General features: G+C 57.9%; 1 protein-coding gene across 1 annotated transcript in view; it reads right to left on the minus strand.

The window, feature by feature from the left end:
* Positions 1-1,317: 1,317 nt before the first annotated feature.
* Positions 1,318-15,889, minus strand: part of KCNH6 (potassium voltage-gated channel subfamily H member 6) — a 38,428-nt gene continuing 23,856 nt past the window's right edge. The window contains exons 5-14 of the mRNA XM_026059249.1: positions 11,701-12,129; positions 10,495-10,894; positions 9,952-10,151; positions 7,228-7,480; positions 6,588-6,781; positions 5,095-5,194; positions 4,444-4,731; positions 3,884-4,064; positions 3,032-3,230; positions 1,318-2,649 (exon numbers count right to left, since the gene is read on the minus strand). Coding sequence (XP_025915034.1) covers positions 2,362-2,649; positions 3,032-3,230; positions 3,884-4,064; positions 4,444-4,731; positions 5,095-5,194; positions 6,588-6,781; positions 7,228-7,480; positions 9,952-10,151; positions 10,495-10,894; positions 11,701-12,129 — 2,532 coding nt within the window. The 3' untranslated portion in view covers positions 1,318-2,361. The remainder of the gene's footprint in view (positions 2,650-3,031; positions 3,231-3,883; positions 4,065-4,443; positions 4,732-5,094; positions 5,195-6,587; positions 6,782-7,227; positions 7,481-9,951; positions 10,152-10,494; positions 10,895-11,700; positions 12,130-15,889) is intronic.

The following is a 15,889-nucleotide window of genomic DNA, read 5'->3' on the forward strand; positions in this document are numbered from 1 at the left end:
GGCGAGGCGGCGGCGGCGAGCGGGGCGAGGCGGCAGCACGGCGCCGCGCCCCCGGGTCCGGCTCCAAACCTCGGCGACGGCGAGAGCAGCGCGGAGGCCGTTTGGGATTCAGTCCCTCACACAACGGGAGCGGAAGCCACGCGGGGAGCCCCGCCCCTTGCGCGCGGGTTGGCTGAGTGGCCTGTCACTTAGCGACTCGATCAGCTATTGGGTAATCCTCCCGTCCGTTTGGCCCTCTTTGGCTTGCTATTGGTCTTCTCACGCATCGTTCAAAACGGACGCTGGCCCCCTTGACTGGGGTAACCTACCGTTGCGTTTGGTCCCACCCCAGACGGAGGCCATGCTCGTTCTCGAAATCCCATTGGCTGCCAGGGGTCGCAGTGGCGTGAGGCGGGATCTTGAGACCTTACTGATAACCGATTGGCGGGAGGAGATGTCAGTCACGTGAGTCCGAGGCGGCGGAGCACTTCAGGCGCGCTCTGGGGTTATTGGTTCGAGTCCCGCCTCCGCCGAGTGACTGACAGGGATGGGTTTATCTATAGTTAACCGAAGCTTAACTATGGGATTTTATTTTTGGTAGCACTCAGCAGCCTTGGAGCAATGCCCTGAGCCTCACCTGGGCTGGCCGTGCCTCGCAGGGGCCTGTCCGGAGGAGGAGGGAGGGTGCTCCTGGTGTGCTCGGAGCGTGCGAGCCTGGCACTGGCGCTCCCCGGAGCCACCCACTTCCTGGGGCCTGGCACCTGGTCTGAGCTGCTCTGGTCCCCGTGCTGCGCCTGCCCAAAGTCCCCGGCTCTCCAAGGTCAGAGGGCTCAGCTGGGAGCAGAGGGGATCAGTTATGGATGATCCTGGACCCAGCTGTCCGTATGGAGCCATCGAGTTTGGACAGGACCCAGAGCCATGCCTCCTTTAGCAAGGGATGTAGAGCGGGTTCAGGTATTGGTACGGTTGTCTGACATCCCGCTTGCTCCGAGGACTCTTGGGGTAATCTCTGCCTGAGGTGTGTTTGCTAGATCGTTTCACATATACAGGGGAACAGTAGCTGGCTTGTTCTGTAGAAAACCTTTTGCAAAGAGCTGCTGAGACCAAACTGCGTCCTGTTGGGAAGGAATTGCTCAGCAAAGGCCCACCAAACCCCATCCTTGATGTGTAAGATCTGCTCATGGGCTCTGATAGCACCACAGGCCCTGGCAGAAGCAACTGGGGTTTGACCACAATCTTCTCAGGGGTCTTTACAGACGAGGACTTGGGCTCTGAAGCTACTGCCAGGGATGGATTTGCTGATGCTCCCAACAAACACGGCTGCAATCTACATTAGGTGCCAAAAACATCTTTATTAGCAAAGTGTACACTAAAACTCCAGAGAAAGAGGTGCTCACAGTTTTACTACTCTCAAAGGGAGCTCAATACATTACTTGAGCAGGCAGCCTAGGACTGTTACAGCATCTAACCGAACGGCAAGGCGGCAGTGCTAAGTGGGCTTCTCCTATAAGGGATGCTGTGGGAGTCTGCTAGGAAAGGGCTGGGGAGGAGGAAGCATCTATCAAACCTTTATCAAAAGAAATAAGCTGAGGTGTCTGGGGCATTTCGGCTTTCTGGGATTGTGCTTTTGAGTTTTGTGCTTTATGCCCAGGCCGGTGACCAGTTGGGTTCATCTGGGGGGTTGGGGGATGCGTGTGTTGGGGTTTGCAAGGTGCAACCAGCCTTGCTGGAGAGGTTGGTGCCCTGGGACTCGTGCTGAAGCGTGCTGAAGTGGTGGGGGTTGTTGGCCCTTAGTTTTTCAGTGGCAGTCAGGTAGGACAGGGATAGCTTCTGTCCTTGTCCTGGGCTTCACCCCTGTAGCTCCCCCCAGTACCGCACTGTGCAGTTCTCCTCTCCTCTGGTGACTACCCCTTCTGTAACGCCAGCGCCTTCAGGATCTGCTGGGCTAGGCCCAGTGCCAACACAATGGTCCCTGCTCCAAAGAGCTGACAGCAAAGTGGCCTCACAGCTAAGCGCTGCAGATTTGCCCTCCTCCAGTTGCTGTGGCTCATTTGGCTTGCGCCATTCTTGAGAGGAAGCCTTGGCGAGGAAGAGGAGGTGGGTGCTGATGGCCTACCCAGCTTGTTGGTGACCACAAGAAAGAATTGCTCTGGGTTCRCTATAATGTGCAAGTAAAATCTACTCTATGGGAACTGCTGGAAAATGTTGATCTTGGAAGCCAGCCACTCCATGCTTCCTTTCACGGTGGCAGAAGACAGCTACAAATTGTACCCCTGAGCCAATGGCATTGTCCTCCATCTTACCCCGGCAGTCAAAATCAACATCAACTGAATGAGTTCACAGTTGAGGTCCCTCTTGTCTTGCTTTGCAGCCCCCACATCTCTAACTTCCAGGAAGCACTGGGTCGGAGAGGTGTCTCTGAGTGTCCTGGTGCTCCGAAGATGTCTCCAAGTGCTCAGGGAGGGAAGGGAAGCGAGAGCCCTGGCAGAGTCCCTGGGTATTTGGTGCCCTTTGGTGAGGAGGCTCTGGGTTTGGGAGAGTTGGGGAATGGTGCTCCTGCTCCGAGTAGATTGTCATGGTTTCGTCGGATGCCACAGTCAGGTGTATCCCGCTTGACAAGGAGTCCCTGGATTTCAAGTGGAACTTTTCTACGTCTGTGTAGCTCGGGCTCTGGGAGGAAAGGAGGAACCGAGTCGGTTATGGCAAAAGCAAAACGATGTAGCCACGGTCTCTCCTCACTCCATCAGGCCCCAAACCCCCAAATGCTTTTTTTTCCTGAGAAGACCTCAGAGCAGAGGAACCCACTGCCCTCACCATTGACTAGGCAGCCTGCTCATGCTGGAGATACCCCTGAAACTAGCAGCACATTGCGCAGAAGCATCTCTAGATAAACGTGCTGCTTTTTCAAGACCCCCGGGCTTTGCTTGGGCCCTTGAGCCTGGCTGTGCTTTGCCTGCAGGAAGGCTGGAGAGAAACACTGGCCCTATGTGGATCCATCTGCTGGAGGCAGAAGGAGGCTCTGCTGGTGCTGAGCTAGGAGTGGTGGCCTTACCTGCCCCGGGGTCATCTGCTCCTCTTTCTCTAGGGGTGCGCAGGGGGCGAGCGGCTCCAGGCTCCKCGGGACTATGCCGTACATGGCCAGGTTGTGGGAGGATGGCGAGATGGGGCTGTACGCAGGCGGCACTTGGGACAGCTGGCGCTGCAGGAGCTGGAGGATTATATTAATGTCTGACGACATCCTGGACTCCAGCCTGGGGACAGAGCAGCCTGGCATTAACACAGTGCATCCCGCCGGTGCAGCGCAGAACAAACAGAACTGGCTGCTCCAAACCCCGAGGAAGTAAGTGGCTTTTGGATGAGGTGGGCAAAACCCCTGTGCAGGAGGGCACGAGCCAAGAGGCAGCAGTGTGGGTACTGCCCAGAGCCCTTAAACCTGCATCTGCGGCGTGGGTGGTGCTTCCTTCTCATCCAAAATGTGTGCCTTTTCTTGTTTAGAGGGCAATGATCTGCACAAGCCTCGTTTGCTCAAGCAAGAGGAGATTTGCAGCTCTTTGCAACAGGAAGAGGAGCCCTGCAAAGGGCTCAGGTCGTGAGCCTGTGGGTGGTTTCATGTCTGTGATTGCATCAAGACTGGAGGCAGCAGCAAAGCAGCTGTGCCCAAGGGTGGTGGGACAGCAGTGGACAAGGTGCTGGGCTGCAGTCAGGGCCAAGACTTGCAGTTCAAGCAGCTTCTATATTTGCAAAGCACTCTTACCACTTCCCCAAGGAGTGCAATCTCCCAGGGGATCAGGAGGCGGCATCTGCTGCACACAGCCCGATGCAGCCACCCCTGGGGAGCAGGACAGGGTGACGGCCAAGAGCCCCCCTAGGTGCCATCAAACCCCGCACCGAGGACCTGCCCCACCTGCTGAGCTGGGCCTGCAGGAGCTCCAGCCTGGACTCAATATGTCCCGGTCTGTAGTCGTCAAGCAGGGGGATGTCCCGGGGACTGTGCACCAAGGAGATGTGTTGCAGAGGCTCCAGGTTGTGATTTGGCTCTCGGTCCTCCCAGAAGGTGAACGTGTTGGGGACATCCAGGGGGGTGGCTGGAAGGGGAAGAGAGATCTCAGCACTTCTGTCTCTAGCATCCCCTGGCCCCACTGGCATGGAGGCGCTGTCTGCAGCCCTGCTCCAAATGCCATCACCCAACATGCTTGTGGGGATTCATCACCCTGGCTCCCAAGGTGCTCATGGAGCTCCATCACCCTGGCACCCAACAGGGTCCCTGGGTGCTAGGAGAAACCCCAGGGCATGGGAGGGATGGAGCAGGCACTGCCAAGGAGTAAAAAGCAGTAAGGACCTTTGGCCACACGTGTGGCTCTCCTCAATTCTGAACAAGTTGCCTGTCTTTGCCCTGAGATGTGGCCACCAGGCCCGAGCATTCCTCACCACCCTCCTGTTGGCTTTGGCTGCAGCTGCGGGTACCTGTGTAGGACTGGCTGCTCTCTGCCGCCTGCATGCCAGGCTCTGTGCCGCTGGTGCTGGCGGTGGCGAGGCTGAGCGCGGGCAGAGCAAAGTCGTCCTTTTTGGGTGCAGGGAAGGGCTCGGCTTTCGTGGGGCTGCTGGGCTTGGCTTCCTCGTCGCTGGTCTGGGAGCAGGGGGTGGTGCTGCTGCCCAGGTCGTCCCACTGGTCCTTACTCAGGGGGTCCTGCGGGTTGGTGAGCTCTGAGGAGGTGCGATACTGCTCTGCATCAGAGGTGCCCGTGTCTGGGTCTGTGGAGCAGCACAACAGATTACTATGGGGGGTGCCAGGACTGGCAAAATCAGCCCCCATCCCCTCTAGGCTGCCTGTAGAGCTGAGGCATCCTAGGGAAAGGGAGGGTAGGTGCTACCAGGGTGGGGACATACAGCCTCGTTTGCAGGGATGGGGGCCCTGACAGCCACCTCTGCTTAGGGGCGTCTGCCAGAGCCACGGCAGTAAATGCACGGTGATCCTGCTTCCCAGCTCTGCAAGCCAGGCTCTGCCAGTGCTGCTGGCTGCAGAGCCTGCACAGGGCCAAGCCGGGCATGAGAGCTCCCGGCGTGGGAACAGCCGGAGCGGTGGTGAGGAGGCGAGGGAGGCAGGGGAGGACTCACCAGGCTTTTTGGGCTGGCAAAGGGAGCGCTTGCATCGGCGCACCCTCCGGTAGGTGCAGTCGTACTCCTCGCTGAGCGGTGAACGGGGAACGCTGTCTGCCTGAGGGATGAGAGGGGCTGGTCACAGGGGCATGGGTACCCTGGCCCTTCCATGGGAGTCCCAACCCATCCAGAGCCTGGGCCAGCATCCTCCGAGGGCTGGTCCCTGGCCACCTCTGGCTCTGCATTGCTGCCCCGTCCCACACAGCAACTCCTGGACCAGTGACAGGGTTCAAGGAACTCTAGAGCCTGGCCTGGGTGCTCGGAGAGTGGTTAGCTTTGATTTCTCAGGGAGCTGAGGGGCATCAGGGTCATGGGGAGGGAAGGACCACCCTGGGGTGGGACAGGACATAGAGGGAATTTTACTTTCTTTTCTATCTCACCAGCAAGCGTCTCTGCAAAAAATATCAGGAAAGGACAAAGTCTGGGGGTAAAATTTAAGAATCCAACAGCAATGGCAAAAATGCTCCAAGTCATTCACTGATCCCAAACCTGATTATTTAAAAAGGAATTTTCTGAGCAAGCTGGTATCCGAGCTGATAAAGCTTGAGAATATTTCTCACTTCAGCAGCCTGATGACATGTGTATGACCCTCCAGGAAACTGGATTTAAACATGTCTTACAAGTTAAGGGCAGTTTCTTGGATGAGAACCAAAGTGAGGACATGTCTATGAAATGGCATCTCTCCTCATGAATGTAAAGCAGCGGGAGGCAAAACGCAAAGGCGTAATGTTGTGACATTAGTGACACAGCCCATCTGTGTTGTGGAGATGCACACAGGTCTGTGCACGACTCATTTTGTATACTAAGAGCGTGACACTGTTGTGACAGGTTGAGGCACTGCCACAGCGACAGTCATGAGCTGCCACCATGTCCCAACAGACGCGTGGTGTCAGGAAGGGCTGCCATGTCCTGTTGTGCTGTAGCACTGTGTCAGCCCAACACGACACAGCAGGACAAGGCTGGCCTGTGCTGTTGTGTTGACACATGATGACGTTGTATCGTCTGCCACCACAAATGCTGCTGGGCTGTAACGAGACAGCGTTACACTGTGGCTCCACACTGCAATGGTGCATTGCAGCGATGCTTCCCATGCCCTGTCCCTCTGCAACACAGTTCTGCTGTGATATGGAAAAACATGTTACTGGAGTCACTTTGCGACTCAGAACCACTTGCCCAGGCTGAGTGGTCCTGGAGAGGCGGTACAGGTGCCACAGAGTGGGGTACTACCTGTGTAGTCGTTGGGCCAACTTTCCCAAAGAGCCCAGCAGCCTGCAGGATGCACATGCCTGCTGGGCCCTGGGGGAAACTGTAACCCCTGGARAGAGCCTTTGGAAACGTGGCTGCTGGCCAGTCCAGACTGGAGCACAGGTTGATGTCCTCACTTCAGCCCTCCCAGTCACCCAGTTCAAGGCATTGGCCATGTGCCTCTCTGGGACAACCCTGGCGCTCACATCTCGCAGGTTGAAGGTGATCTCTAAGTTGCTCCAGAAGTTGTCAGAGAAGGCTGGGTACATGTCCAAGACCTCCAGCAGGTCCTCCCGCTGGATCTTGTGCAAGTCGCAGTAAGTCAGGGCCCTTACGTCAGCATTGGACTTCCCCGGGCGGGCATAGAGGCTGATGGGCTCCCCAAAGATGTCGTTCTTCCCTGTGCCAAGGAGACAGCTCATTAGGGGAGGTTGGTGGCCACCCAGGCGCCAGATGTGCTGGACCAGTGGACCTCAGGGCTCACAGACAAGGAGCTGTCCAGCAACCCTGACCCTGATTGTGGACCCTGGGGATTACACCCTGAAAGTCATTGCTGATGGGGAAAGTGAGCCAGGTCATCAGGTCATCAGTGAGGGCTGGGGATCGTGAGCCATGCCCTGCTCTCCTCCCTCCTTTGTGGCCTCTCCTTGGCATTTATATTGCATCCTCCATCCCCTGTCTGCTGGTGATGGTGGCCAGCCCAGTGTTGAGAAATAGCCCTCCCTTCTCCAGGACGTCCCCAACCATCCTCCCTGGGATCATCTCCTCCAACCCCTTGCTCATCACCATYGCCCTTCACCCCTTGCCCATCACCCCTTGCCCTCCCAGAAGGAAGGACTTTTCCACCTAAAATGGCCACCACAATGTCTTCCCTGAGGATCTCGATGGAGCCCCGGGAGATGAAGTAGAGGGTGGTGAGGACATCTCCGTAGTGCACCAGGGTGTCTCCTGGTGGCGCATGGGTTGTCTTGAACTTCATGGCCAGGGCGCGGAGGCAGCCTTTGCTGGCACCCCGGAAAGCCTTGCAGTTCTGGAGGAGGCTGCGGTTGAGGTGGAGGCAGATGTCTGCCTGCAGGCAGTCGGGGAAGCCCTTCAGCACCTGAGGAGAGCGAGGGAGAGATGCAGTCATGCCGCAGCCCCTGGGAAGGACTGCTGCGACCCTCTCCACCCCACAACACGCAGGCTGGACAATATGCAGCATGGTATGTTGGCGCTGAACGGTGCTTGCCAAGCCCAGAAAGCCAAATCCCAAACTGGGGGGACTTTCTGATCTTTATGTAGTAGACGCCTGTCTGTCCGTCCCAGCCTTGTGCCACACGTGGTGCTGGGGATGTGAGCATTCCCGAGCAATAAATAAAAATAACCAGATCAATTTATTTATACACACTGGTGGCATATTGCCCTTTCACCTCTCTGCCCACTAATCTTGGCTGAATGAGAGCACAAACTGGTATTGAGGTGCTGTCCTAATTAAACAGCACCTGCCTGGATGCCAAGAAGCAGCGCAGGCCAATTGTGTGCTGCAACAGCTAAATATACCTGTGGCAAATACCTCTTGTTTAACAAAAGCTCTTGAAAGCAAATCTGGAGGTGAAATCAAGGTAAAATTAGCAACAAAGAAAAAGCCGCTGACAAGGATGGGCCAGAGCTCAGGGTGCTGGGGTGAAAGGGGCCTTTTTTCTGCGTGTGCAAGACTGGTGACTCCCGTTGTGCAGGCACGGAAGCCAGCGCGTGGGCAGAGCTCGCTGTGGCCCTGTCCATGCGCAGCCAGGGAGATCAGAGCCGGTGGCTTTGGTGCACAAAGCAGGCTCTGGGGTGGCTTTCTGCATCCTTGCGTGGAGAGGGGGAGGTCAGCAGGTGATAAGCAGCTCTTCCCTTCCTATACTGGATTTGGCCACAGGAAATCCTCCCAGACTGTGGGAATCCACCTGGATTTGTGGGTTTTTTGGAGAGCAAGAGGTGTACGGCTCTTGGGGCCCTTGCTTTCCTCTCTGCTCACTTCCCACTGATCGCTAAATCTCGGACCACCAGGCTGGGGCCAGCAAGTGTGGCTCTATTCCTGGCTCTGTCCCAATTGCACAAGCTGCCRGTGGTGCCTTAGTTTCCCTCCTGGGAAATCAGATAGAAGAATGGATCAAGACACGGGATGATTTATTAGATCATATTGCATCTTAGCAATATCCAGCAGGAATGTGTGTGAGCAGTGGCACATCCAAACTGCAAGTTTAGCTCATCGCAGTGGATTTGTGACCTGAGTTTGCACAAAGCCAGGAGGACCTGGTAGCCTGCTGCAGGCTAATTTCTAGTTATTACTGTCGATGTCCAGCCCAGGGTTTCTCCTCCATGGACACCTCACAGAGGAGGTTTAACCCAAAGCTCTCCCAGCAGCAAAAGTCCAGATGCTGCCCATTACATCAGTTCTTTAAAGAGGCAGCAGCAGCCGAAGACAGCCTGAATTCATCCAAACCAATTGGGCTCCCAATAGTGCTCAGGGGTGGAGAGAGCATCAAGTCTCAGATGGAGGGGGAGCGTGGGCTGGAAATGAAGGGGCTAACGGCCTGGCCAGGGCTGAAGGACAGGGAGCACTGGGGCGTTGTGGGAGGAYGGGCTGTTGTGGGCACTGAGAAGTCCCATCTCTCTCCTTGCCTTGTCCCTTCTTGTACCTCTCTGCCTTGTGGCTGGCTGAGCCAGCCATGGTGCGTTGGACCCCGTGGCCATGAGTCTGCGGACCCTAGTGAGCTAAGTCCTGCCATCACAGCACCCCTGGCATCGGTCTGGGGTTGCCTGGCTCCCAGGGCTAAACCCCCTCCTAACCCCCGCAGGGCCATGGCACCGTTGGCACAGGCCTGCTGCGCGTCACCAAGGCTCCCCTTCCTCGCGGGGCTCTGAGATGCGGCGTCTTTCCAGCTTGGCTCCACCATTGATCCCTCTCTTTCTTAACAAACAGCAGCTCTCCAGGCTCTAATTAAAATGGATCGAGGTTTATTTAAATGCCCTCCTTTCCCTGCCACTGAGAGCGTGATGCACTTTGCTTAGCAACCGGCTGCATGGAGGGGAGCTGGATCAATAAGGGCTCCGCGGCTCTGCCGGCGCCAACGCACACCAGCCCAAGAGCCCGCGGCGCCGACGAGGGCTCTGAGCTCCTCCCCAGCACGCTGGCCGCAGTGTGGGCCAAAGCCTCTCTCCAGCCGAGAAGTGCCTTCCCTGCCCCAGCAGATACCAGGCTGGCATCCTGCCGTTGGGCAAGGGTGCTTGATGGTGGGGCAGATGGGCAGAGAGATCGACAGCCAGAGTGTGGGGAAGCTGATGGAGAGAGCATGGATGGACAGATAGATTAGTGTGGAGGTATGGACAGAGAGAGGGGAGAAGGAGAAAGAGGTATGTGGCGGGCAGACAGACTAACAGACCTTTGGAGGTCATTCAGACATGTCTTCTTTAGACATGTCTTCAGCCACCCAGGTCTTCTCATGCTTCCTTTCCACTCTGGTAGAAAGGGAAGCTGAGGTGGATCCCAGGTCATTTAGGATGAGGTGCCCCCAGGAGCATGGAGTCTTCCCGCCCTCCACTCACTGCGTTCATGTCGATGCCATTAGTGTAGGACCAGGCATGCTGGAAATACTCCTCCAGGCGCTGGCGCAGGGGGTTGGGGATCTGGTGGAAGCGGATGAACTCCTTGACCCGCAGCATCTGGGTGTGGTAGCGGGCTGTGCCGGAGTACAGGCGCTGGATGATGGCGGAGACGTTTCCGAAGATGCTGGCATACATCAGAGCTGTAACGAGAGCGCAGGACTCAGCAGGACACAGGCAGCCTCAGCTGCCCCAGTTGGTCATGCTCTCCACTTCTCACCCCAGCACCAGACTGCTGGTCCTTGAGCAGTCCCAAACTATCATGGACTTGGAAACCAGCGGGTTTCTGAAACCCATATTTCTGTCTATCTCTCCATCAATTTGCCTGCGCAGAGAAGGCACAGGTGGAGGGAAAACCTCTGCTAAAACCACACATGTTACAGCCCAGCAGGCTCTCTCCCCATGTTACCAGCCTGCTTCAGCCCTCCAGCCTCCCAGGGTTTCCAAGGCAGGGATGTGGGTGGTGGGGCATGGCCCAGCACTCACAGCCGATGAGCATGACACAGATGGAGAAGATTTTCTCAGAGTTGGTGTTGGGTGAGACGTTGCCAAAACCCACACTGGTGAGGCTGCTGAAGGTGAAGTAGAGGGCAGTGACATATTTGTCTTTGATGGATGGGCCAGAGGAGAGATCGCTGTCATTGTAGCGCTTGCCGATCTGGTCACCCAGGTTGTCCAGCCAGCCAATCTTGTGCTCCATGTAGGGCCGCTCTACGTTGCCGATGGCGTACCAGATGCAGGCCAGCCAGTGGGCAATGAGGGCGAAGGTGCACATGAGCAGGAACAGCACGGCTGCTCCATACTCGGAGTACCGATCCAGCTTGCGGGCCACGCGGACCAGGCGCAGCAGCCGGGCTGTCTTCAGCAGGCCAATGAGAGTGGTGGTCTGCAGGGGAGATGCAAGAAACCTGAGAGACGAGTGGGGGACCAGGGAGGATAAGTCTGGCCAAAGACATGTCTCCAGCCTGGCTAAGCTCCCTTTAAAGGATGACGATGCACTTTGAGAGCATGAATCACCTTATCCTGGAGGTGACACCTGAAACAGGTTAGATGAATCACACTAGAAAAATGGGTTTTCCGCCACTGACTGTAGAGGRAACCCAGATTACAGGCAAACAATCGACAGGAGCCAAGGCAAACCCAATCCCCTTTCCTGATGGGTCCTCATGTTGCCAACCATCGCTCCCCAAACAGTTGCCTGTCACCCTGTTCTGCAGGCCCTGAGCCAAGGGAGGGGCTCTATAGCAGCAGTAACCACAGAGCCATCCTGGAAGGTTTTGCCAACATTTTGAGYCTGGCTGCAAAACAGCCCCCAAATCAGCCTCCCTGGTATGTGGGGCTAGTCCCTAAACTGAGCTCCCAGTCTGCTGTGCTGGGTCAACCCTCAGTCTGTTTCCCTCCGGAGGGGAGCAGGTACAGTTGGACTATATTTTAGCACCTGCAGTAGGATCAATGCGGACACCAGGCTGTCTAATCCTTTGGACAGAGTCCCAGCTGCTTAATAAATAGCAGTAAAAACATTCTTGTGCATCCCTCTGACTAACCATCCCTCTCCTCGCAGATCTAGCCATCCATCAGTTACATCAGCCCATGCATTCCCCTCTGTCTCTCCCATCTCTCTCTCTCTCTCTCAACCCCTCTGTGAGTCCCCTCCTCCCCAAATGGACGCTGCCCTCCTGGCCCAGCCTGTACCTCATCGGAGCCAGAGCGGAAGATGAGCAGGTCGAAGGGGATGGCCGCDACCATATCGATGAGGAACCAACCCTTGAAGTAGTGGATGGCAATCTTGCCAGGGTGGCTCACTACCTCGTCGTTGATGTTGACGTAGGTGGTGCGGAAATTGATGATGATGTCCACAATGAACATGATGTCCACAATGAGGTCAATGATGTTGAGCGGGTTGCAGGAATAGCCACAGTCCCAGCGCTTCTCCTCCACCTGCTCCTCGTTGAGCAGGAAGGCAGCTGAGTAGGGGGTGAACACGGCCGTGTAGATGACCAGCAGAAGGATGAGCCAGTCCCACACGGCCTTGAAGGGACTGTAGTGCAGGATGGTCCATCGGTGAATGCGTGGTGCCTGCAGCTTGTACTCRGGAAGTACATCCGCCCCCAGGGACAGCACCTGCCAGTAGATGGGGGGTAAGAAGGACACAGAGACCAGGAGGGCAGTTGGTCAAGGCCAGGATCTGGGTGAGCAGCTCCCACATGCTGGTATGGCAGTGGGTTTCCTTCACCCTTTTCACCCTAGTTTCCTTCATGTGTGTTTGTCCAGGAGGCAACGAGGTGATTATGAGTTGCCGCACTGTGTTGCTGACACAACTGTCTGCCAGCTCTTTGGCTGTCTCTGATGGCCAGAGCATCGCTGGGTGTCAACCCGCTTTACACTCTTCAGACCCTACCACGTCAGCAGGGAAGAAAGAACGCTTGGCAGGAATCAGTCTGAATGCCTCCTGCCGGGCCTCCTTGTGCCCTCAGCTCTGTGCTGCAAGCTCTAGGAGCTGCTGGGGATCCYCGGCATGGGGCTCTGGGGATGGTGAGGCTGGAAATCCAATCCCATGGCCACTGTGTGGCCTGGCCCTGAGGGAACCAGAGTGTTCAGCAGCATGTGAGCTTGGCATGGTGCCTTCCTTGGCCCCAGCGGAAACCTTCGCCTTGACATTTCCCTGGCATTACCCTGTGGACCGCCATCCTCCCAACAGAAGGGATAGCTCAGGCCACAGCACCACAACCTGCAGCAAACCCTGGCCTTGGGCAATGCCCCATTTCCCTTTCTCTCTCTGGACTATCTGGAGACATCCCCAGAGATGGAGATGACCTGCAGCCAGCCGACGGGCACAAAGCAGTCTCACGTGCGTGGCCATCCTCTCACATTGTCACATGTCCCTGGGTCTGTCTGCCCTCCTGGGGAGATGCTCTGGAGCTCACACGGCACCTGGTGAATCCCCAAATGTTCCAGGCCCATCCCAGCTCCCTCCTCTCCTCTGGCTCTTCACTGCATTGCCCAGCTGCCGGAGGAGACAGAGGGGCTCATCGCTGCCCATCAGTCCCCATGGCAAGAGGACTAATGCCAGCACCCAGGGGGCACTGAAGCYGCTGTGGGGACAAAATGTAAGCTGCTGGGGACCAGGAGGACTACGGGAGGGAGGGCTGAGGGTCATTGGGGAAGGGTCTGGGGGCAGTTTCCAACACTCATCTCATGCCCTTGGGCTCAAGGGACTTCCCAAGGTTGCCCAGYGAGGGGACACCGAGCGGACCCAGCCCCACAGCCCCGTCCCATGAGCAAGCAGCTGCTCCTGCATCCCGCAGCCTGGGGCCTTGGCCGGTCCCACGCCCCGTCCATGCTCCCGGCTCCTACCTGCCTGCGGCCAGCCCGGCGCCCTGGGTGGCAGCCAGTGTGTGGTGACATCTGGGCGTCCACCGTGCAGGCCCCGATCGCCACGTGCTCAGGCAGCGACTGGCATCGTGGGTGACCCCGGGGCCGGCACGGTGGCATCACCCACGTGCATGCRCTCACCCGGGCAGGCGGGAGACATGCGGCTGCAAAGGGCATTCGGGAGCCCGGCACAGATTAATCAAAACCGATCGATGCTCAGGCCCTGGKGGGGAGGAGAGCGCCCGTGGGGCAGCGGGAGCGAAAAAGAAAAACAAGCAACCCCAAAAAGAACATCCCTACCAACCCAGAGCCAGCCCCCACTATTGCCTTGTCCCTGCTACTGCCTTGTCCCTGCTGCTCTCTGGCCCTGCAGGACGGGGACGGCTGCGGGGTGGCCCCTTCGGTGGCCTGGGTGGCCCTGGCCCCGCAGGGAGCCTCTGCACATGGTGGCAATGGTGGGGCGCGAGACCAGCCCCGCCGGACCCCCTCCGCAGCGTCCTGCAYCCCGAGGCAGCCGGCAGGAGGGAGGGAGGGAGCGAGGGAGGGAGGGAGCTGGGTGCGGGTTGAGGGTGACGGGGCAGGGGAGGCTAAGCCAGACCACCGCTGGCACCCGAGGGCCATCCCTCTGCTCCCCRTTGCCCCGTGCTGTGGGGTCTGGGGGGGGCCCAGGGTCAGGGAGGAGGACCCCAAGCTGTGCAGGGGGGGTCATGAAGAGACCCTTGAGCACAAGGGACTGGGCAGGATCAGGCCCGCGGTGCTGGCTGCCCACAGGCACTGACCCACCGTCCTGCTCTGTCATTTGCGGGAGCTGAGACCCATCCTGGTGCCCCTCGGGCACGCATCCTGCTGCATCTCAGCACCCACATCCCTGCCCCAAGGCCAGCCCAGCTCCCTCCTGCCCTGCTCCACCACCGCCCGCTGCCCCTGGGGCAACTCAAGAGGGCCTGGAGAGGTGACCCCGTGCGAGGCAGGACCTTAGCATGGCGTGGCAATGCTGGCACCCCCTGGCATCCGAGCACGCCTGCCTCCAGCCGTGCCCCCTGGAGACGGCGTCCCTGCAGGCTGAGACCGACGCATTCGTTGCACTTGTGACCTGCTCTCCCCTCCTGCTTGCTGCGGGGCCACCCGCCACCCATGCAGAGCCCGTGTCTGGCTCTCTCTGCCAGGCAGCCGGTATTTTTAGACACCATTAACTGGGTCTCATTGCTCTCTTTGCCTCCCCCATGAATTATTTAGGGRCCAGGAGTGACGAGCCGTGGCTTGGCTGGAGGCACTTCCCGTGGCTGCGCGGGGGGGTCCTGGGGTGAGATGGCCCCGCTTCCCTGGCATCCCGCTCCGGGAAGGCCGGACGCCTGGGTCCTCAGAGGCGGTGCTGCCTCGTGGATGGATGCGATGTGCAGCAGGCAGAGGAGAGGACTGAGAGGAGAGGACCGGGATGTCCCACCTGGCCGGGAGGTTTAAGGCGAAGGGAAGACTTGACCTTTCCCAGCGTGGTGCAGGCAGTGGGGGCCCCGTGTCACCCAGCCCACCCACAGCCACGGCCTGTCAACTCCCATCCCGTCACCTTGCAGCCGGCTAATGACCGTCATCAAGCAGCCGGCTAATGACCAGCATTGACCACACCAGCATCAGCCCTGTCTCTTAGCGGTGATCCCGGCACGGCAGCTGCCGGATCACGGGGCGCGTGGGTGCTCCCCTGTCCCCAGGGACCTGGGCTCACTTGGGTGGCCCCAGAGCAGAGGAACAGCCAAGCCGGCTTCAGCCTTATAGGGTCAACCAAGTGGGGCAGCAAATCTATAAAATCCCAAATGCCSCGGGGAGGAAGGAGCCTGTTCACTGCTGCCAGAGGCTGATGGGGCCGGGAGGAAACTCCATCAGGGCCCTGGGATTTAAATACCCCCCTCTGGCTCAGCAAGCGCCCAAGCTGCAAACGGTTGAGGCTGGAGGGTTTTCTGCTGCTGGATATCTGCGTTTGCCCTGCCGTTAAATCTTCCCTAGGCATCTGCTGCCGGCAATGGTGGAGACAGGGGTGCCGTTAGATTTATTCTGCAGGTCACTGGCTCTCCTAATTCCCACTACAGGCTTTTCCTATCGACTTTTAATTCATTCACTGACTCAAAGTCATAATTTTCYGATGGCAATTTAAAAATATTTTCTCTCCTGTGCTTAGAAGGAGGAAATACTGCTGTGGGCATCTCCCTGAGCCCCGCGTCTCCCAGCTCGGCTCCCAGGCCTGCGGTTGATGTGTGTCTTGGGCARGTGAGCACCAAGATGGGTCCTGGCTGGCTTATGTCCCCTCCCCGCTCGTGCTTGCACCAGCACTTCCCCACTCCCAGCACTGGGATGCATCCAGAGGCAGGAGAAGCTTGGCCCTTCTGGGAACAGTGCAGTGTCGCGTGTGTCCTCTATGGGGACAGTGCAGTGCCAGGCATACCTCCGGGGACAGTGCAATGCCATGCATGTCTCCTAGGGTGACAGTGCAATGCCATGTGCATTGCCTATAGTGGCA

Source organism: Apteryx rowi, unplaced genomic scaffold, assembly GCF_003343035.1.
Source record: "Apteryx rowi isolate R43461 unplaced genomic scaffold, aptRow1 scaffold_154, whole genome shotgun sequence".
In the NCBI taxonomy this organism is placed as follows: domain Eukaryota; kingdom Metazoa; phylum Chordata; class Aves; order Apterygiformes; family Apterygidae; genus Apteryx; species Apteryx rowi.